The sequence below is a fragment of the Sinohyriopsis cumingii genome, chromosome 15, assembly GCF_028554795.1.
Source record: "Sinohyriopsis cumingii isolate HCF-2022 chromosome 15, ASM2855479v2, whole genome shotgun sequence".
NCBI lineage: Eukaryota > Metazoa > Mollusca > Bivalvia > Unionida > Unionidae > Sinohyriopsis > Sinohyriopsis cumingii.
In genome coordinates, this window is record NC_142975.1 from 99057426 (window position 1) to 99081120 (window position 23695).

Consider the following 23695-nt stretch of genomic DNA (forward strand, 5'->3'; position numbering starts at 1 on the left):
ATATCTTTATCATATATGACATGTTTTTCCCTCTATGTATTAATTATTAGAACGTCATTCTTAATGTTGTTTAATTTGTAACTTGGTCAAGTATTCGGATCAAGTATTTCGACAACAACGTCAATAAAATTTCGATAATCTTATATAATTTGGCCTTTTGTGATCCCAAGCTTACATGATCCTGGTTTATTGTTTCTTTTTCTTCATATAAAATGTTAATCTAGTGAGAGAGGCACTGCGCCGTCCCACTCCCACCAAAAGTAAACGAGGATCTAGCGTGTATTATTGATGTAAACCAATATTTTTGGAAGAGAAAGTCTTCATGTGACCATGAATAAGATGAACAAGAATGCTTTTCTGTGGCTGTATGAAGAATAAGACGAACAAATGTCTTTCAGTGAATGTGTGCAGCATAAGACGAACAAATGTCATTCTGCTATTGTGTGTGTGTGTGTGTGTGTGTGTGTGTGTGGGATTAGGATTTTAAGGTAGCGTTAACAAGTTTTCAGTCATATTGCTACCATGTCTGCAGTGTGGCAGTTTATAGTGATGTCTAGCACAGGGGCATCATGCCGCAGACATGTAGTATGATGTCCCACCCATTCACATTATTCTGACACCAGGCCAACCAGTCCTAACACTAGCCTATTAATGCTGAGCGCTTAGCGAGGCAGCTGTTATTACCATTTTTGTAAGTCTTTGGTATGACTCGGCCGGGTTCGAACCCATGACATCTCGCATCCGTTCTGTGATCGTGTGAAGAATAAGACAAACAAATGTCTTTCCGTGACTGTGTGAAGAATAAGACGAACAAGTGTCTTTATGTGACTGTGTGAACAATAAGACGAACAGGTGTCTTTCCATGACTGTGTGAAGAATAAAGCGAACATGTGTCTTTCCATGATTGTGTAAATAATAAGACAAACAAGTATCTTTCTGTGACTGTATGAAGAATGAGATGAAAAGGTGTATTTCTGTGACTGTGTGAAGAATAAGACGAACAAAGGTGTCTTGAAGAATAAGACGAACAAGTGTATCTTGGTATGACTGTATGAAGAATAAGACGAACAAGTGTATCTTGGTATGACTGTATGAAGAATAAGACGAACAAGTGTATCTTGGTATGACTGTATGAAGAATAAGACGAACAAGTAAGTGTCCTTGGTGAAAGTGTGAAGAATAAGACGATTCCGTATTTTCAGAGAGATTTTTGTTACTAATAAAGATAACTGCAAACATATAAGTCAGGGCAAACATATAAATCCAAATGACTACAGATAGCACCTTGAGACAATATATATTTATGTTTGACAAGCCAAGCGATTTATATAATATTCAATTTACTACACACAATAACGCATACAAATAACTAATTAGGCTGTATGTTCGCATCTTGGGGATTTATACATTGCATTTTGATCACATTACATTAGGTAGAAGATAAACTGTAATTGTAATTAATTCTAATTGCTGAGTACATATATCATTGCAATTATTAGGTAAAAGTTTGGAAACTAGTGCAAACTGAAATGTATGTGCTAACGGCAATCGATTCAACATTTATACCTATTTTTAATTATCATAATGCAACCAAGATCTTCCTAACATTCGTAATGAGTTACAATGAACAATTTCTACTAACCACTTGGGAATTTGTATTACCAAAAACTATAGAGAAAGGACCCATATGGGAACATAAAATTGTCAGTTGCCCCGATGGCCAAATCATTTTTTCCAGGTACACAGAGTGTAAATTTTGTTCTTGTTAAATTCCCTTTTGCGTGAAAACTACGTGTCGAAGCTATGTTTTACGTGGGAAGACCACAAATAGGCTCATTAAAAATGTTCAGAGTTAGATTTGTGTTTGCAAAAAATGCAAACCTCAAATTTAGCAGAAAAACTGTTAAGTCCAAAAGTTAAATAACTAATCTACATGGGTAAATATTGCTTTAGTGACATGATACTTGATTAGACAATCTAACCATAAGTAAACTGAGGCGTATTATATTACATTTTATGATCTGCGACACTGAATTTTCAAACGGTGTTTACAAGGTTCATAAAAATAATAAAATTGTCTCAAGTCCAAAAATATTTTAAAATATACTTGTAAAAACTGCTAAAATCTTTTGCAATACAAGTTCTTCAAAATAAAAATAAATACATACTCCTACAAGACGAGTCCTTCCGAATAAACGTAAATACGTACTCCTTCCTACAAGACAAGCGCTTCCAAATAAACGTAAATAGTGCTCCCTTAAGACAAGCACACACACCCAAAAAGCAAATAAAAAAGATAAACAGTAACGATGAACACTGAGGCGTATTATATTACATTTTATGATCTGCGATACTAATTTTTCAAACGGTGTTTACAAGGGTGAAACAAATATCTCAAATCCAAATTTTGTTTAAGATATACATGTAAATATTGCTACAACCTCTTGAAAGACAAGTTCTTCCCCCCCCCAAAAAAAATAAACACATACTCTTACAAGACAAGTCCTTCCGAATACATGCAAATACCTGCTCCTACAAGACAAGCCCTTCCAAATAAAAAAGATAAACAGTAACGTTGTTAACATTCTTTAAAAAGTATATAAAATGTAAAACTAAGTTAAAAATCTACTTAAAATTAGGCATTTAAAAATCTTCATGTAAACCATATTTTCATAATGCTTTCCTTTCGTGATACATATAAAATATTATGGTTTGATGAAAAGGAAGAAAGGTTTCCGGATGAAAGCAGTAACACTCGGCAGGAACGAGTTCCACTAGCAGTGGCCTTGGGAAGGTATGGACTTTGGTCGAGTTTCACCCTAGAAGAGGTATGCATGACTTAAATTCTTATGTCGTATATGAGAGGTTCACCACTGAAAGAGTATACACTAGTCAAGTACGTGCGTTGTATATGCAGATTCCACCCTTAAACTGGTATGCACGATTCAAGTACATGTGTTGTATATGCGAACTCCACCCTTCAAAAGGTATGCACTAGTCAAGTACGTGTGTTGTTTATGCGAATTACACCCTTCAAAAGGCATACACGAGTCAAGAACGTTTGTCGTAAATGCAAGCTATACAATTCTTACTCAGCTAAACAATTTTTTTCTGTATCAAAGATGCCACTCTCTAATGAAAGCACCCTTGTGAATACGTAATGGAAGAAAAATGCTATAATAATACGAAAGTCTAATATGGTCACCTATAAATGCATATAAACATACCTAACAAATTTCATGTTTACATTTACCGGTTTTTGTGCAATGTTACTAAAGACCTCCTGGAAACGGACGGACATACGAATCTACTTATTGTCAGATGGATAGTAACGGTCACGTTTCCAACCACACCTGATCTCCAAAACAAAATATTTTTCTTATAACAGATATGTCCTTGATATTAATTCGTCGCACTGACCAACTTTTGTAACAATCAGGCTAAATGGACCTATACATGATCATAGTTCATTTGAATCATGGCATATATACATTATAATCTGAAAACGAGAAATGGGTACCACTATCGGTCTAACGTAACATATACGATGACTAGGGAAAGTGTACCATCATGTACGTGATATTCTACATTTATCTTTGCTTTTTACTGGCACACACATTGAACCCCATCAGCGGCATGTAATGTGTGCCTCTTTAAACTTACTGTACGGCTGGTATTTTGATTGTATGGGGTTACGCACGTGCGCCCGATTGTGTGCCTAGCTGGAAAAGAAACGATTCGGTGTCCACATTCATTTGATTCAACTCCTCCCTCTGACTTAATCGCCAAGATGGTTTCCTCAAGCATGCATCTATTGTACAAGATTACAGAACATAATTTCAAACTACACGAGTTGGGCTTTGGTCCTCACAACCTGTGTGGTGTATTATGACTTTTTGAGAGATGCTCGTTCAGCCTGCAGTGTATTATTCTAACACAATTTTCATATTTAACACATACAGTTTGACAAATTGAGGTCCAATTCTGATCAAAATGTTGGCCTAGTTTTTGCGTTGAAAGGGTCATCTTGATGTTGCGAACTATGCAGAACATGTAAAGCAGCCAAGCGCCCCACCCACCCCGTGCATTGGTATAAAAGAGGCGATACTCTACGTTTCGAGATACAGCTAGTTCAATTTGCATGCTAATGCTATGCTGTCCATTTCATAAACTTGTGAAATACTGAGTTATCTGTGTCAAGTATCTCAGCTTTCAGCTGTCATGCTTAGCATTGGTCTAAGTTCTAGCGTAATATTTAGCAGTGATCTAGGATCTAGCGTAATGCTTAACAGTGATTATGACTAGCGTTATGCTTAGCAATGATCTGGGATATAGCGTAATGCTTAGCAGTGATCTAGGATCTAGGCTGGGTGATGATAGTGTTAAGTGTTGGGAAACGTTTCACAGCGATTTCGGATATAGACTTGGTGCTGATGGTGTTAGTGATTGGATGAAATTAACAGTGATCTGGTATCTAGACTGGGTGATGATGGTTTTAGTAATTGGATGAGATTAACAGTGATCTAGGATCTAGACAGTGATGATGATGTTAATAATTGGGTGAGACAAACAATGATCTGGGATCTACACTCAATCAAGTAACAATTTCAATACATACTGATTTGAAAAAAAATGTAAAGTGCTATATTAAAGGCAAGATTGTACAAAATAAAAAGAAAGTTCTGTATTTGTATTCAAGAAATTCATTGAGTAAAGTATAATAAATAAAATAAAATCTTGCTGCAGAAGATAGAACAAAATTACATAAACATTTCTACGTCATGCGATGTATCTACTGACAGCTCTACGTATAATCTAAGACCAAAACGATGGTAATTTGACTTGACGATAGTCACTATAACCTATATTTGGTAGAGATTAGTAATAGCCATAAACAGTGTACAAATAAAGCTTACTGGATGTAAAGTCAATCGAATCAGAGAGATCTGGGTCAATACAAAATCCCAACATAAAGAATAAATTGTAACAAAGATAGGCCCCTGTAACCCTTTTTGAAATGGCAGCGAATTACATTCTTGAAAACGAAACATTATACAAAAACTTTAAGAAAAATAACCCTACCAAATAAACATAAATTTGTGGTCATTGAAGAAAATATTAAGGTCAACAAGTGAAGATCTTCAAATGATAAAGCTTCCAAATAAAAGCAAATATCTTCTTTTACAAGATAAAGAAAAAACAAATAGTTTCGTCTTTTGAAAATCCATATACTTAACGTGTTCTACTGTTAGTGGACAATAGCACTCGAGGTCAAGGTTCATTTTTCGAAAGGTACGCATGGGTTAGATGTGTGTATTCTATATGTATTATATTTGTTCTATATATATATATATGAATTATAACTTCTCCAATCTTTCTAAGCTTGCTTAATGAGTTTGTATTGCACCTATTTTGCTAAGTATAACGAGCGTATTAATTAAGATAATATTACTTTTCGTGTCTATATGGAATATTCCATTTAGAAACGGGTGCCATTTTTGCTGTTAAAAGTAATGCTGATGTAAGAGGGCATCCAGCCCTACATAATACTTTTTCCACTTGTATAAGCATATCACGTTTTACTAATACTTGAGGTACCAATGAATTTTGAAATGTAACACTTTGTAAGGGTTTTAGTGTGGAAAATGAACCTAGTCACGCATTTATATGTATTTTGTCAAGAATTCGATATAGATCAATAACTTGGGCTATTTTCTGAGAAATATGAAAATTCCACTATGTTGTAAGTTGAAAAAAAATACAGTGGATAAAAGGTAGTCCATAGTCAGGCGTGATACATGCAAGCAGTTAAGTTCGCGACGAATGCTGAATGTTGTAATTGTAAATAGTAAACACAAGCACACAGGTATGCATTAAAGAAACCAGATGACAACGCCAGACATATTAAACATTCAAACACACAATATATTAATATAGCTGTTGTTGTTGTAGAGTTTAACGCTATTTTTCAGTACATGATAGGTATACATGTCGGCCAGTATTAATTGTGGAGGAAGAACCCGGGAAAACCCCGGAAAGAACCACCGACCCGCGAGAAGCTACTGGTAAGCTTTCTCACATACCCACATTGGCTGAATCCGAGACTCGAACCTATTAATATAGTGAAATAGAGACGGCATCAGACATCGCTACGTAAATGTATCTGTATTTTCTAAGTTAAAATCCACAATTTCTTACACTTCTTTGAGTCTCTCTTTGTAAATTTTACTACATTAAATCTATCCCCCCCCCCCCACGAAATCAAACAAAAGGATGAATTCTTGGATTCATCGAGATATTTTGATAACTTGTTTGGTTATTTTGCCACTGACGTCAAACTTGATTGTCAACTTCCTGACTAGTTTACATCTCTATATATACACCTGACTTTATTTACCAATTGTAATTCGGTGGCCCCGAGTGGTCGAGTGGTCTAAAGCGCTCTCCGTTACGGATCACTGCCATCTCACCTCTGCCTGCATGGGTTCGAGTCTCGGATTCGGCCAATGTGGGTGTGTGAGAAAGTAGCTTCTCGTGGGTCGGTGGTTCTGTGTAGCTACAAAAATAACGTCACACTTCGGTGATTGTGAGACCGCAGGTAACTTGCATACTCCATCTTAGTGTAAGTACTGTTTTTTTCCGTCATTCACTGCGCCCATCAATCTTGTTCACCGGATCGTATTATTCTCATCATCCAATGTACTATATGACTAACTAATTGGGAGTTAAGTTATTAGCTACTTGCAATCGGCCTGTTCCAAGAAAAGTAGAGAAATAATCATTGGATGTACGTCGCCAAGCAGCAACTATATTGTGAACTTGTTTCGTTTACACTGAAAAATAATGGCGGCGGATGCAGACGATCAGAACAATCTCACCCTTTGTTGTCGTAGCATATGTGATGCACTCCGACATAAATGAACCACAAAGCACATCAAACTGATGTGTGTTCTTACAACTTCTTCCTGACGGAAACGTCCGAGCGATGTTTCAGTCATAGTGATCTGAATACATTTGACAAAGAACTCTAGCAATAAGCATAATACAAATATTCAACATCTCTAACATTAACAACAGTGAAAATTTGAGAAAAGTCTGTGAAATAGTCTTAGGTAACGAGCACTTAATTTTTTCTGTTTTATTTTGGTGGGGTCGGGTAATAACTTCGTAAACATTAATTTTTGTTATAACATTTATGACACAGGTCATTAAAAATCTAATTTAAAAATGTTTAACTACTCTTTGCAAGCTCAAAAGAAGATTTTCATCTCTTGTGTGTTTTATATTACATATATTAATAGCATACTGAAATGAAAAGGGATAAAACTTATTAACGTTATAAAGATTATATTTCTGCTTATATTAGTTAGAAGTGTATCATTCCTGAAATGTATAGTGAAATACAAAAACTCCAACAAAATATCAAATTAATCTTGATAATACATGATAATAAATATATTAATATATTCCGAAATCATCAGAACCCATGAATATTTATGACCATAACAGAAGTTATCTTTTCTGAAAAGCTTTTGATTTTAAACTTCTCAAAAAGTTCTTAATGGATATTGATGGAATTTTCGTTAATATTTATATTTAAATATCTTCAGTGTCAGTTTAAGTATAGAAATATATCAATAGTAAATATATACATTTTGTATGGCATTGTGTGGTCTGCGCAAAGTTTATTCTGGCCACTATCAATAACATATTACAGAAAACACACATCAAAATCATACTACAGAAAACACACATCAATAACATATTCGAGAAAACAAGCATCCATCATCTACTTATTTTCTTTATCTAATCAGACCACAATAAAAAATGCATTAGAAAATTCACGTTTCAGTACAGATTTTGAATACTCATTTCAACAGTATTTTAAAGTTCTTAAAGCTTCAAGGCAACTAACCGCATGTAGGTGTTATGACGCAGTATCGATTATTCTTACTGAGGTGGTCGTGTGTGCTGCTTCCTTCATTACTTAAGCAAAATGCTTATCAGTCCAGTTGACAAAACTCTTACTGTTAATAAGTGAGTCATTCAAAATATAAAGATCAGTTGATACATTTGATACAACTCTATACATTTGGTCAACTAAAGCATCAAATAGGATTACACATAATCAGTTTCTATGTTTACATATGTAGACACAATTTGCATAGATACTGAGACACACACACATATACATATCAACACTTGCACCCATTTGAATATGGAGTAAACTTGGCATATTTGTACACCTTTCTTTGATGTTTACTACAAAAATGATGAATACAGAGTTTACCTGACATGTGCCATCTGATTTCTCTATGTACAGGTGTGTACTCATCTTAAGGAACATATGACATAAATTTTGTACATAAATTACACACAGTAGTACTTCACTGAGAATGCTGCATACATGTACATATACACATGCATTCAAATACTTGACTGATTCTTTCCCTTTTCACTTTAGGTACATTTTTATTTGTGTTTGTTTTGTGCAGTTTTACTCCACACAATAAGTTATACATGCCATCCAGTATACCAGGTGGAGGAAGACCCCATGAAGACCCACTGACCTACGGGGAGCTTCTTGCATATTTTTCACATACCGACATTGGCTGAGCTGACACTCAAGCCCATGCCTACTGAGGTGAGATGTGAGTCATCTGTAAAAGCGATCCCCTTTGACCACTTGGTCACATGGGACACTTGTCATTTGCTTACACATCTGCCTAGTTACATGTAATTGCTTACTGAGTTGCTACAACAATGAGTAATACAGAGTTTACCTGACTTGTGCCATCTGATGTCTCTGTGTACATGTGCGTATTCATCTTAAGAAACACATGCTTGAAATTCTGTACAAAAATACACACTGTAGTTTACTTTCCTGCCCATTTAAGTTTACTTTCACATAATTTCTAAGCCTTTCTTTATCTCCAGACTACTGCTTTAAAATTGATTCTCGTAGATTTTGTCAGTTTCTTCCTCACTTATATACGTGACCACACATACACACACCCACACACACACACGCACACACACAGAAGGTTATTATCATATTTAATTTACAATTCTGAAATTTGATTAGTCAGTGATTTGATGTCAGCTAATCAGACATCAGAAGGTAAAGTTAAGTTTTATTTGAAGCATGAAAATCTTATAATATTGTGGCCTTTTATTTTCATATTGGCCTCGAATGAATATAATGAGTGGAAGAAAATGAATGGCATAATTTTAACTAAATCAAGTTCTAAAGATTAATTTCTAATGTTTGTGTCAATGTATGGGCTAAATGAAGTACTACATCACTAAACCTCTTCAAATGTGTGAATAAAATTAATACTCGCTGAGCCATGAAGTTTAAACATATTTCTAAACACAGTGAAAATTAAATTTGTTCTTTTTGTTATACAATTGACTGAATTTGCATTTGTGTGGGTGTGTGTGTGTCTGTCTGTGTGTGTGTGTGGGGGGGGGTACCAACGTTGTGGTTACATATTATTAAAAATCCTTCAATCGAAAGTATTTGTGTGGAAACAAAATGATCCCATGCCCATACAATATAGCAAGGACAAAAATGGCATTTTGTTCTAAAACAATGAAAACTGATATGAGAATCATTCCCTGTAGCCATATTGTAGCTAAGTAACAGAGACGATTCACAGTAGCCATATTGTAGCTTAGTTACAGAGACAAGTCCATTTAGCCATATTGTAGCTTAGTTACAGAGACAGGTCCCTGTAGCCATATTGTAGGTTAGTTAGAGACAAGTCCTAGTAGCCATACTCTAGCTTAGTTACAGAGACAAGTCATAGTAGCCATACTGTACCTTAGTTGCAGGGTCAAGTCCCTGTAGCCACAGTGTAGCTTAGTTACAGAGACAAGTCCCGGTAGCTACATTGTATCTTAGTTACAGGGACAAAAATTGTATTCAGATGTATTTTGTGTAATGTTAAAACTCTTGGAGAATTTGTGAAAATCTGTTGATGTTTCTCAAAGCGCTATTTCAGCAATATTATTTCCATTCAACTCCTTCACTCATCATCTGCATTTCAGATCCATCAGACAGGTTCTTCTTTTCTGCAAAGAAAAATTAACATGTCAAGTAAAATAGAAACATGTGCATGGAAAACGATGCCCCAGCACTGTGTCTGGAACTGAACAACACATATTTTCACCTATGTGCCATGAATTGATGGACATATACCTAAACAACGTACACACACCATTGTGCCTGAACCTAAATGTACACCTACAATACATATGATTGATGGGCAGACAGACATGCGGACAAAGATAACACTATTTGCCTCTACCACTGCCATAGTGGAATATAACTATCAAGCTTTAAACTGATAGTGTCAATGCCTGTGTCCATTTATGTGACTTTGCCTAGATGTACACTACAAAGTATCATTTGCTGTGCTTTTTATCTGCCTTAAATATATTACTTCTTCACAGGCAGTACACTAAGCCATTTCTAGGACAGCTGCAACACATGTTCAGGGTAAGTTTCCACTTCCTTATTTTCAACACATCTTGAACAGGACTGCATCTAAATTATCTGGCAAATTGCAAAGCAACCAGCATGTAATAATCGTATTGAAAAAGTCTGTACGTATGTATTAATCTTATTGACAAACACTCTGTATGTATTGATCGTATTGACAAAGACTGTCTGTATGTATTAATCGTATTGCAAAGACTGTCTGTAGGTATTAATCTTATTAACAAAGGCTGTCTCTATGTATTATTAATATTATTGACAAAGACTGTATGTATGTATTAATCTTATTGACAAAGACTGTATCTATGTATTAGGCTTATTGACAGAGACTGTCTGTCTGTACTAAGCTTATTGACAAAGACTGTATGTATTAAACTTATTATAAACCCCAACCACATATATTTACGTAATATATACATAACATTTTCATTTCTAGTTTATCAAGAAAAATACGGTTGTACAGATTTTCTTTCATAGCTGAAAGTAAATTAACTCTCAAAATCGCAATGATATAATTTCTTTTCTTGTTTACTTCTACTCAAAGTTGCTATGTATTTCAATAAGTTATGTCTTTTTTGAGAAAAATATTCTCAAATGGTCTCCCACTTTATAAAATATTATGGAACTATCCATTACACAGGCATCAGTTGACAGCCCTAACATTGGCTTCAGATAATTAGACAAGAAACAGCTACATCTGACTGACGATGTAAGGAAAGTCTTATTATTAAGCAGGATATGAAGTGTGGCGAAAAGACTCGAGTGTTTTTTTCTTCTACTTTTCTTGACATCAACTATGCAGATCAAACTCATATGCATATTTCACGAATTGTGCTGCTGATTCCAAGTTAACAGGTACTTCAACTAACCGAGTTCATATTATTTTGGAAACTTGAAACTAAAACATTATCCTTATGTTCAAAAAACATAAAACCAAAAAATGAATAAACACAAAAAATTATGAGCAACCTGATTCATTTACAAGTATGCCTGAGAGTATTAAACAACCATATAAAGACCGGTGGTCGTTGCACATTTTCTTACCGATTTCAGAATTGATGATTCCATATTATTGTCATTTGTGTTTAAACTAACTGCATTCATAATGTCATGTATTAACAAACGAAAAGAGTAAAAAATAACCACAAACAATGGAAGATGACAGAACATATAGGACTATATTCCTTCATATGTTTGATACTGTCAAATAAACCTACAAATATCTGTATCTCTATACCTAATGATGTCAGTTTTCTGCAAGCATTTTGAACACCTAAGATAAAGTCAAGTTTGTTTTCAGTAATGATAGGGTCAATTAGAAGTGAACAAAATATTATTTTGTTGAATTTGACGTCTAAAACTATAGCTGGATAACTGGAAGACAGACGTACAGATATTAATACAGTTGTCACTTTTTATAATGCTATTGTTGTTGTGATCTTTTTGTTGTTTAATACCATTTTCATCGCAGTAGAGGCAATACATGGCAATCAGTATAACTGGAGAAGGAAAAACAGGGAAAATCCCAGCAGGAAACACTGACCATAAAGGAAAAAGACTGGCAAATTGCTCACATACCTACACTGGCCAATCCTGCGACTCAAACCAGTGACCACAAAAGGCAAACACTGTAGATCACCTGGCCACCTGGGGCTGAGGGTGGACCATAATAATGCTGCTCAAGGAGCTATAAATGGGTTGTGTGATATAGGTAGTACCTCAATACAACACTATTCAAGTAAGCCATAGAAGATTACCGTACATAGTCATTTTATGTTGAGGTACGTTATACAATGACCCCTCATTATAATATCACTCAGGGGAGTAATAAACCTGCAACAAGTTATTGGCAATATCACCTTATTGTGAGTACATTATAATGTGATCCTTCCTTAAATTACTGCTCAGGGCAGAACAGAAAGCGTGTGTTGATATGAGGTTGCCCTAAAGTGGGTACATTGTATTGAGAAGAAAAAGTATAATGGGGTTGATGACCATATAGTGTTATGTCAGGGACTGTGTTATACTGAAGTGCATTATTTTGAGGGACCACTGTATACAATTCTGTTGATAAAACACCTAAACAATTTCTGACCATTTTAAAATAACACTGACCATTTTGTTATGTTCATAATATACAAGTATATTTTTCAATACAATGTTCTTCTTAAGAATTATTTGGTCCATTTCTTTCTGTTATTAAATGCAGTGATTCAAAATTATGCTGGAGTGCAATACTGACTGCACATTCTTTGATCATTGAGAGAGTTGCATATTAATTGAAATAATTTAATCTCTATATGACTTACCTCTAACGTGCAATCCAATTATCTAATACTTATGATTCACATCTTCAATGAGAACAAATGAATACCTGAACACTAGATTATACATATGAATATTAAAGTCATAACTAAACAAACATTTAAAGAATATAAATCTTTTGTGTATACATTTCTGAAAACAGGGACATCAAATGGTATACAAACCTTTTTATCTTAGTTATGTTTACAATTAAGTAGGTTGTATCTTCCTGTTTTGATGGAGGGGATACTACTTTTAATGATGTAAATTACCCTTGACCATGTAATTAAAATGAATTCCCCAATTGGGTAACTTTCATAAAGATCTAAAGTCAGTGTGGGGGTGGTAAGAGATAATATGTCAATTACAACAGGTAAGTATTATATAAGTATTAGCAATATTTTATCTCCCACCACCTCTAACCCTACATTTTTATAACATTAATACATTTTCTGTTGCTAATAACTAGCTGCATTTGCTAGTTTGGTGGATGCTGAAGAACTGCAAATACAGGTGCATGAAAAACAAATAGTGGTCCTTCCTGCAGAAATATCCACTAATGTGGGATGGTATCTTCTAGGGTCACTTTTTACCCCATGATAATGGTCCCTAAAGGAGATGTGGTTTCACTTTGGTGCATCAAGAAATGAAGATAGAAGGTGAAGAAGTTAATGTGAAATCACCACAATGTAACTATTATTGCATCCACAAATGAAGAATGAGCTACACAGGCCCAAGAGGTAGTGATGGTTTGCATCTTGTGGGCCTAAATCTACATAAATGAAGTTAGGAAGGGATGGTTAAGACAATCCACCTTGAAATAGTGAAATCTGAAATATCAACTGAGCCATTTAGGAAAGAAAAGATGTTTCCTACCCTTACTTCTCCCATAATTAAAGGCTACTAAATAGAAATGTAATGTCTTAATTGGGAAAAAAGTCAGTCTGGATCACCTCATACTTGACAAACCATTTTATGTCATAATTATTCAAAGGTTCTAAACCTGTATTATGAGGTACCTCGTCTCAGTGGCAAAGTTATTTCATGCTATGGAATCCAGGCATAAGGCCACATTTGAAATGTGTTTTAATATTAATAACATGGTGCAATTTATGGCAACTGGTTGCTTTTCTTTCTCTATGCATGAGGTGATGACATGCTGCTATCAGCACCTCTTGTTTAAAATAAACTGTCTTCTTTATCTCACATTTGATTCCCATGCACATTATCAACATCTTGATTTCTGATAACGCGAAAGCCAGTTGTCTTGCCACTGATTGTTCTTGTTGTTGCTATTATGTGCGTTTAACACCATTTTCATTACAAGATAGGCTATACATGATATGCAGTATAAATGGTGGAGGAAGAACCAGGGATAACCTTGACAAGAACCTCCACTCTGGTGGCCTATTGGTCAGAGCTTCTGCCTCGGATGTGGGAGATCGCTGTTTCTAACCCCAGCTGAGTCATACCAGAGAGTTATAAAAACGGTACTAAAAGCTGCCAAATTAAACGGTTAGTGTTAGGATTGGTCAGCCTCGTGTCAGGATAATGTGACTGGGTGGGACGTAATGCTACATGTCTGCAGCATGATGACCCAGTGCCAGACATTATCATCAACTTCAACACTGTATACATCGTTGTGATATGATTGAAAAATTATGAATGCTGCAATAAAAATCCAAATCATACTCGCACTTGACACGAACCGCTGACGCCAAGAACGCTAATGGCACGCTTTCTCGTGTACTCACATTGTCAGAACTCACTGGTTTGACTGATTCAAGTCCAAATCCATGTATTTTAAATTTATTGTTTCCTTGCTATAATTTGTTTTACCCACTTGAATTTTACAATACAACCGTATTACTTGATAGAGTAGGAAAAACTGTAGAAATATAATGCTAACCTATATGGGTAGACCGGTATGGGGATCTCTAGTTAGCAACATAAGCTGGCTTTTTTAAGAAGCCTGGCTGACAAAGGAGAGACAATGACCTGTAATTGCCATTTAATGGTTGAACTACTTTTTATATAGATAAAGCATGAAACTCAGGCAATACAACATCTTGAAGATAGAAAGAAGCTCAAACAATATTTGTTTCGGTCATTTGATTTGAAGAACATATGACACACAGTAGATTTCACCAATACATCTGAGAGCAAGACAACAGTCTCTGCAGTTCAAAATACCATAGTCGAAACCCGATAGCTGATACTGCTGAAACTTAAGACTACTGGATAGGACTGCCCAATAATATGTGATAGAAGACACTGAGCATTTTATTTCTTTGAACATAAGAGAAGATAATCAAATCACTTACTATACACAAACAGTGACAACTAGGATTACACATTTTCCTACTGCACCAATCGCAAAAGATTCTCCACTTGAAATCATAGACAATGGACAGGGATAATCGCCTGATCTGAATGATGTATTTGGCAACTTTGCTTGAAAACGTATTCCATCAGAAAGACCCGATGAGGTGAATCTAGCATGAAGATGAAGATTATGTGGGCTGTTGTGCAGAAGAAAGCTCGTCTGCTGCAACAGAAGATCCTTCCTTTGGGTGATTGTTCTGGGTTGGTATATCAGGTAGCCAAGAGGATCACTAAGCCACGATCACTATGGCGGCCACAAAAGGGCTTCAAATATGAGCTGAGCAGTGGTGGTTATGATTTTCTGAAGCACTTGCTATATCATAATGATGGTGGGTAGGTGTAAGCTAACACAAAATTCCAATTCTGATTGGGGCTGCATGGGTTTAAAGTACTTTGCTGATGGCCTCTGGTTGTCTTCAGGATGCGTCTGCTTCTTGGCCAATTTAATATGCCAGGAGCAGATGTGAGGAACTGATGTTGCTGAGTCCTCTGAGGAAAGACTCAGTCTCCAAGAGAGCAGCTCTCAAAAGGTTCTTGCTGAGCTCCAGTAAGGTCATGCAAGTGTCCAAAGCTACATCCCTGTGGAGGAGGAGAAAGCTCTGTTGAGCAAGCCAGGAACATGGATAACAGATACATATACATTTTGGTTAATAGCTCCAACAAGTGATGAGGTGCAGAAAGCAACAGAGAAACCACATTTAGCAGACTACAAAGTCTATTTCTCTTGCGCTTAAATGTTTGTCTGCTTTGGGTGAGGTCCCAGACCACATTTGACCAGAAATAACAGTAAGGACAAATGTCTGTCTTTTTATAATTGGTACATGCCGGGCAGACGGGACGAGTGTTCAATATACTGTTATATGCTTTCCTCCCACTCTTCTAAGATATTGCTAAAGAGAGAGAAAATGTCTGAAAACAAATTAATACATTCGAATAAGAAAGTTAAATATGTGAAAATCTGCAAGTACTTTACCTGCCAATGTGTCTCTTTTAAAATTAAAGCACAGCAACAACAATACTTGATGCTTTAATCCCCATGATACTAACATTATTTAAATTTGATTAAAGGAAACAAAGAAAACAGCAAGTAATTCGACAGGCATTCGCAGCCTATTAGAACTATTCTGCCACTTCAATCTAATTGTAGAGTGTTCTTCAACAAATAATATTTGTCCATTTATGCACTGAAAAATGCAAATCTGTGGACTGAACAGGAAATTTCAGAGCAGCATTTATAATTTTTATACATAATTATAGTTTTTTAGAACATGCTGTACTGTTAGGTATATTTTATTTAATTTATATTTGATTTAATTTATTTGGTTGTTTTTTAGTTTTAAATTATTTTTTATTCAATTACATGCGATTGTAATGTAACTTCATTTGAAATACTTTCTGTATATCAATCTAGGCTGAAATTTGATTGAGATTGTGTATGCTTAAGCAGAAGTGTATCATTGCTAATTACTACTTTTGTTCACACATTTAACAAAATTCTGTTTTGGTGTAATGAAAATAAAGAGATAAGAAAAGAAAAACAGAAGGCAAAATAAATAGCAAGGGTACTAAAATATTGATAACAATAGCACAAAAAAAGTTATTGGTACAGTCATTGCAATATGTATACAAATGAGAAAAGCTGATTGTATTCTACGTAGGACAGAAATATCACTCACCCAGATTGTGTTCATCTTTACCTGAAGGATGCAAAACAAATACAAGATTAAAAAAGGTTTCCACAGAATGGGAAGTCTTGCCTTTTGCTGCATTATGTTTTAGAGTAATAGACTGGTAAAACAACTTCAACAATGAGTTGACATCGAAACCACTATGACACAAGATCATACACAATTTTCTCAGAAAAAGGCAAGACAATAAAATAGTAAATAGTGCATGCAGAAAAATACTGGTTAATCAAATGGTACACTTCTTGATTTCTATAAAATAATAAAACATATTAATTAGTTTAATGAACTGGCATCAAACATAAGTTTGTCCAACTGATAGTTGTATCTTTGCCAATAAGCCATCACCAAGTTACCATGTAATAAAAATCAGTATACAATACCTTCGAATAATGGTAACAAAATATAGTCATTACAAAAAAAGTCTTGAAAATTATATCAAGAAAGTAAAAAATTTCCAAGATTTCATGTATAATAATATTTCACTTACAATACATTGTATGACCAGCAATTTTATTATTAGCAGTTATATACATCTTGTCTATCTTTAACTGAAGTCTTCTAATTTTGTCAGAGTAAATGCTTAACACAAACACAACCACAAGCTTAAACTTAAAAAAGTTGTATCTAAATATATGTTTGTATTTTGAAAAGCAAAATACCAATACTTTCCATTTAGATAATGGCAAGTGTTCTTGAGCAGAAAAACACCAACCCAAACTGCTATGTATTGAAACCATAGGCATTTCTGAGAAATCAAACAAACTTCATTTGGTAACAATATTTTCTCACCACAAATTAATTAACCTTAAACATTGAATACGAAAATCGTTATCTGAAGACAACTCAGACTGTTAAATAATGTTGATGGGTACACATATGGCAAACTTTGTAAATATGATAATAATTTTTAAAATGAAGTACTGTTCATATTTATTTAACTGGTATTATTTAAAAGTGACAATAAAGATTATAAAACAATGTGGACATCTTTACGGAAGCAAAAGTGAGCATCTGATCAAAATATGTCAAGAAATTAAAAGCATTTAAAGGTGTCAAGGGGAGATATATCAACAAAAGTTCATTACCTTTGTCGACATCGCAGATGAGGATTCCCGATTTAAAATAATTTAAATTGTGTTTAACAATACTTATGGCCCATTTTTGTTCCGTCTATTTCAATAAAAATACATTAGTATCAGCATTTATCATCAGATCAATGCATTAGAGAATGAGAAATAATATTATGTGCATTATTGACAAACTTTGAAACATTTAAAACATTTAATTTCAACAGTTTTGCAGAAATGAGCTAGTCAAATGTCTTATGTCAACATATTCTTAATACCACATTTCAAAAGCATGTATTGAAGACATGCTGGCGTACATAATCTTAATATATTGTCACTAGACCTAAAATCCAATTTCCGTAAGTGGAAGCTAAAGCACGTGTCTTCATTGTCATGGGTCTTGTCTGCATGTTTCAGCTATGCCAAAATTACCCCATACTCACGAAATGGTCATTAAAAAGAGCCACACCGATCTCACTGGTCCTGGGCTCTCAATGTTTAGGTCATTGGTTGTTCTAAAAATGATTTTTTCAAGGGGTTATAGAGGAGGAAATACTGAAAAAACAAGCATTGATCCCATTGCATCCCAAAAAGATTCACAACACTAGTGTTCATAGTTGTGATATGGCCTCGTATGAGTTATTGGATCGCCACATCATATAGAGACTGAAAACTAGCCAATGCCTGTTATTTTTGTGTATGCATCTCTCACAGATGCCACAGACAATCTTGTGGTAAAACCTTTCAGTCACGTGTCCAATAGCCTAGCCATTATAGGTGGTGCCCAACTCATGGCAAAGCTGGACAATCTCTAGATGGCCATTTTTATCCGCAAAGGCCATATTCATGTTTATCTCTGTGGTGTCCAGTAGCAGTACAGTTAGATGATATTACAGTGACCAACCTTCGCTGCAGAACCCACAGTGCAGTTATTTTCAGAGGTAATCAAATTGTAGCACTGCTGAACAATCTTCTTGTGAACATCTGTAATGCCTCTGTAGTGGTGGTTAGGACACCTTGGACATAGTAGTTGTAGTTTTTAGCATCCCTGTATATGACATCATCAGAGCAGGTGGTGCCCAATATTGTATACAGGAGGCTACTCTCAGTGCAATTATTGCTGCTGGCCAGAATGAAATCCTTTACAATTTTAAATAAATGCTCACCACAGTCCTGAGCAGAAGAATGTTCTTGTGTAGAATAACTATGGATTCAAACAAAAATACAGTATGGAACAATACTTTGCCTTTCATGCTGCCAATGCCTGTGGCTCAGGTTGGGCAAGCAAATCGTGATGTCTGCCTATTTTGTAGAGGTACAGATAACATCTCAATAGTTGTACACTGATGAAAGATGAAGGGAGCCAGCAAGTGTTAAGGTCAATGTTCAGGACCATTTGCTGTAAAATATCTTGCCTCAGGGTTTGATACAAGAGTAAGCAAACGTAAGTGCATCAGAGCAGTTAGTGTTACCCTGTTATCTGTGCCATTCTTGTGGCACTGGTCACACAGTCTAATAGGCATCTAAGTCATCCATGTGTTAGTGCTAGAAATGTAGAATATAAGGCAGTTTGCTTTTGTTATGCACCATAGTTTGAAAGTCGTATTGACAATTTAGACATGTCTTAATAAGAGGTTAAATATCTACGTGAGTTACATTTAAAGGGTGCTATCAGCAACCATACTATTCATGATGAGTTTATGAGCCAACTCCAGTGGTACTGTGCACAAGGGGCACCAGTGACCTTCAGTCATGACCTCAGCCTTCAAACATGTCAAAGTTGATTTGAGAACCATATCAAAAGCCCACCAGCAAACAACCAAATGGAGAAGGCAGTGTAAAAATAGATGGCTTAATAGTTAGACATGATGGAGAATGATATTTCAACTCATTGTGCGGAAGCAGTTGCTTCATTATAAAATTTGAGAGCAATGCATGGTTACAGCCTGTCTCTAGCAATTACATGATTATTACAGAGCTGTGTAATGTGATGGACACCCTGGATTGGTCATACAATTAAGTTTTGTTTCATGATTTTATGAAGCCATATTTGCAATACAGTGCCACAAAAAAGCTTACAGAATAAAAATGTATGTATGAAAAGGATTTATTATCAATGAGAGATAACGATACAACAATGAAATGGTAAAAATATATGAAGATTCACAACTGATAGGGAATGTAAAAAGTGTGCATGAAAGGTAATAAGATAATACATGTAAAACATGTAAAAGATACATTAGGGTGATTAACAGCACAGATGTTGGTTAAAAGTATTGAGATGAAAAAGAATGCAAACAAGCTACATTTTAGAATAAGGGGTAATTTCCTTCAAGAAATTTAAAATACAAGTCACATTCACTGTATCAAACATTTCCTTCATGTGCTGAACATATTGTTGAGTCACAGGTCTGAGTCATAAGCACCAAAAAGGCTGGCCAGCGAAACAACCACTTGATTGGCAAAAAAGGCTGCTTTGCAGAGGTAGACAGAAACAGCCATCCATGTTTTAATAATGGATGTCAGCTTGACCTTGCGTTGAGACAGTCCTTACTTTTGGATATGTTGGTGTTTGTTCAGCGCATTCTTCAGGATGTACAGGTCAAACTTAGCGAAGCAGCATACCTTAGAAATGCCTCTAAAAGCACATATGCGTGGATTAACATGTTGGTTCCATACATGACCTGAGAAATGTGCCATAATTATGTGGCAGTCTGGCAACAGAAAGTACATTTTTGTCAGCATTTTGATTGACATTCCATCAAAGCTGTTGCCCATTCTGACCTAGAATGATGCAACAAACGCACAAAATATGTATTTGTTATTTTGGTCTATACGAATAAGGTATGGGTGGTAAACACAGACAGGAAGAGCTTTTGTCAGCTGAAACATCCAGACCATGGGTTGCCATGCCCTATACATAAGGATAAAACCATCATTCCCATTGATTCAGCCCACACTCTCAATGCAGCTCTAAGAGTGGACAAAGATAATGCTTTTCTGCTGATCTGCTTTCTACCAGATTAATCATTCAGTGTTCAGTAAATTTGTTGAGAAGAATATATTGAAAGACCATGCCATCTACAACCACATGAGTTGGAAATTGCTGCTTATATGTAGGCTCAATTACTTCATGAATTGGGAATGCATACCAGGAGCTGATAGTTTTGGTTAATTATACTTGCAGTATTATTCCTAGGGGCATTTGCTGTTACAGTCATGATGTGCTACCAGCTCATCCCATGATGCTGTAGAATCCACTCACATATGCAATATATCAGTGCCTACACAATGATATAACAATTTATTCAGGAGGAGTTTCACTAACAAGATTTTCATTATAGCCTCTATAGATGCCATACAGGTGGTTCATTTTTATTCAACACCAACTAGACCCTTATATGTATGTATGTATGTATGTATGTATGTATGTATGTATGTATGTATGTATGTATGTATGTATGTATGTATGTATGTATGCATGCATGCATGCATGTATGTATGTATGTATGTATGTCTGTGATCAGATTCTCATTGTTACATTACCAAATTATAAGCTAATTATCTGAGTTATATACTTGCATGTTGCACATCAATCTGAACGTCTGTGAATTGGTCAGAACTGCGTCGAGTTTTACATTTCGGTCAGTTGATGATATATTCATTTTCAAAGAACAGCCTACCCCATACTTTGACTGATGAATTTAGTACATCTTTGTTTATTTATTAGCCTGTCCCTGTTTGTGCTGGCAACTGCATGTTGTTATCGGCAACAAAATACTTCTACAAATATTTATGGAAATCTGGGCTTTGTTTACCAGAGCTCCCAATGGTATTTAATGAATAAATAGTGTTTGCCTCCCATGGAAGTCTGACGATACTAAATGAAGTAATTTTAATTTTAAATATAACCATCAAAACGAATTAAATTACAAATTGAACTTAGTATTTTATTGGATTCATGAAACAATTAACAATTAAATTATCACCAGAAGTAAGCGTAACAATCAACTTATTGCTAGAGTCAAGCGTAACAATTAACATATCACTAGAAGCAAGTGCAACAATTAACATATCACTAGAATAAAGTGTAACAACTAATAGATTGCTAGACACAAGTGTAACAAACAACATATTGCAAGAAGCAATTGTAATAATTACAATATTTTTATAAACCAGTGTATCAATTAGCGTATCGCTAAAAGCAAATGTAACAATTAATTTATCACTAGGATAAAGAGTAATAATTAACTTATCACCAGAAGCTGGCAACACAGTACTTATTTAGTATCACGTGTGACACATAACTGTGCATTTAAAATGTATGTGACATAACATCAACACTGTGCATTTCAAGTCTGTGATATAGCATCATTACTCTGCATTTCAAATGCACGTGACATAACATCAGCACTGTGCATTTCATGTGTGTGACATAGCATCAGTACGTGCATTTAAATTGTGTGCGACATAACATCAGTGATGTGCATTTCAAATGTATGTGACATAATATCAGTACTGTGCATTTCAAGTGTGTGTGACATAACATCAGCACTGTGCATTTCAAGTGTGTGTGACATATCATCAGTACTGTGCATTTCCAATGTAATATCTGGGTAGCTGTATTAATGAAGTTAAAACTAATATTAGTAAGCTTTAAAACATGAGCCACAAACCATGTTCCCAGCAGTTTTACGTATATGCTTCAAGAGTAAGCCATGTTGTGTTCTGAGCTCTGCAATTTAACGGCGCACCTTCTCTCTCAAAAGGGCTGCACTGAGTAAACCATATGGTCAATCTGATTGTGAATGACTTAAATCACTATGTTAAGTGGTAATAAGACACAAGGCATTCATCATGGTAAGTTCCAAGAGTATAATCATGTCCTAGGCAGCTGCTTACTCGGATCATCCAGGTTTGGATCCAGAGTCAAGACGTGTCTTCTTTATTAATTTATATTCTTACGCATGTTTCAACATGTACAGTAATTAAAGCATGTGGGGTTTTAAAGTCCAACAGGGCACAGTAATATCCTTCTGCATTAGTGTATGATATATATGTGCATTCATTAAGTACATCAAGATATTATGTCAAGTAAGTTATTATCCTTCATGGTAGATGTATCATACAGATGTGCACTAATTGTAGCATTTCAGATTATTAATCCAATTAGGTAAACTATTCCAGGGTAGATGTAGTATGTGGTGCATATACATTATTTTTCATTAAAAAGGTCAATCATATTAAGATTTATCTCTAACTTTCCCTATTGGTGGTTTTACCTGGACTTTAGAGTAGGGCACTGCTTTATACGAAGAACATTGTAAATATTATATAAATATGAATCATTAAAACTTAATAACTCACCTTTCTTGAAAAAGACCAAGATTAAGATACTGATGACGCAGACAATAATTAAAATGCCAAAGCCTATGCCAAGTCCAACCAGGAATTTTTCAGGACATTCTACACCTGTAATATAAATATGTCTATGTTCATAATATGAAACAATAAAAATGATGTGACAATAACCCTATTAGTTTTGGTAAAGGCATGTCACAATGTACACAATACAATTTTCATAGTTGAGAACTAAGATACATTTTAGTTATATTTTAGTTTTATAACAACATCACCAATGCTGTGAGGGCAATGCTATATGTCTAGTAATCCGTCAGGACAATTTTTAGATAATTCAATCAGTTCTGTTTGTTTCATAAGTAGGCCATTTTTTAAATAGCCTCCGT

The 23695-nt window shown here is 35.1% G+C and overlaps 1 protein-coding gene across 3 annotated transcripts in view; it reads right to left on the bottom strand.

Moving 5' to 3' along the window:
* Positions 1-1116: 1116 nt before the first annotated feature.
* Positions 1117-23695, bottom strand: part of LOC149782379 (uncharacterized) — a 225994-nt gene continuing 203415 nt past the window's right edge. For 2 of the 3 annotated variants that reach the window (XM_089933774.1, XM_089933772.1), the window contains 3 exons: positions 23316-23420; positions 16870-16890; positions 1117-10077 (listed from right to left, as the gene is read on the bottom strand). In XM_089933774.1, coding sequence (XP_089789900.1) covers positions 10013-10077; positions 16870-16890; positions 23316-23420 — 191 coding nt within the window. In that variant the 3' untranslated portion in view covers positions 1117-10012. The remainder of the gene's footprint in view (positions 10078-16869; positions 16891-23315; positions 23421-23695) is intronic. The other variant, XM_089933773.1, reaches the window with a different exon arrangement.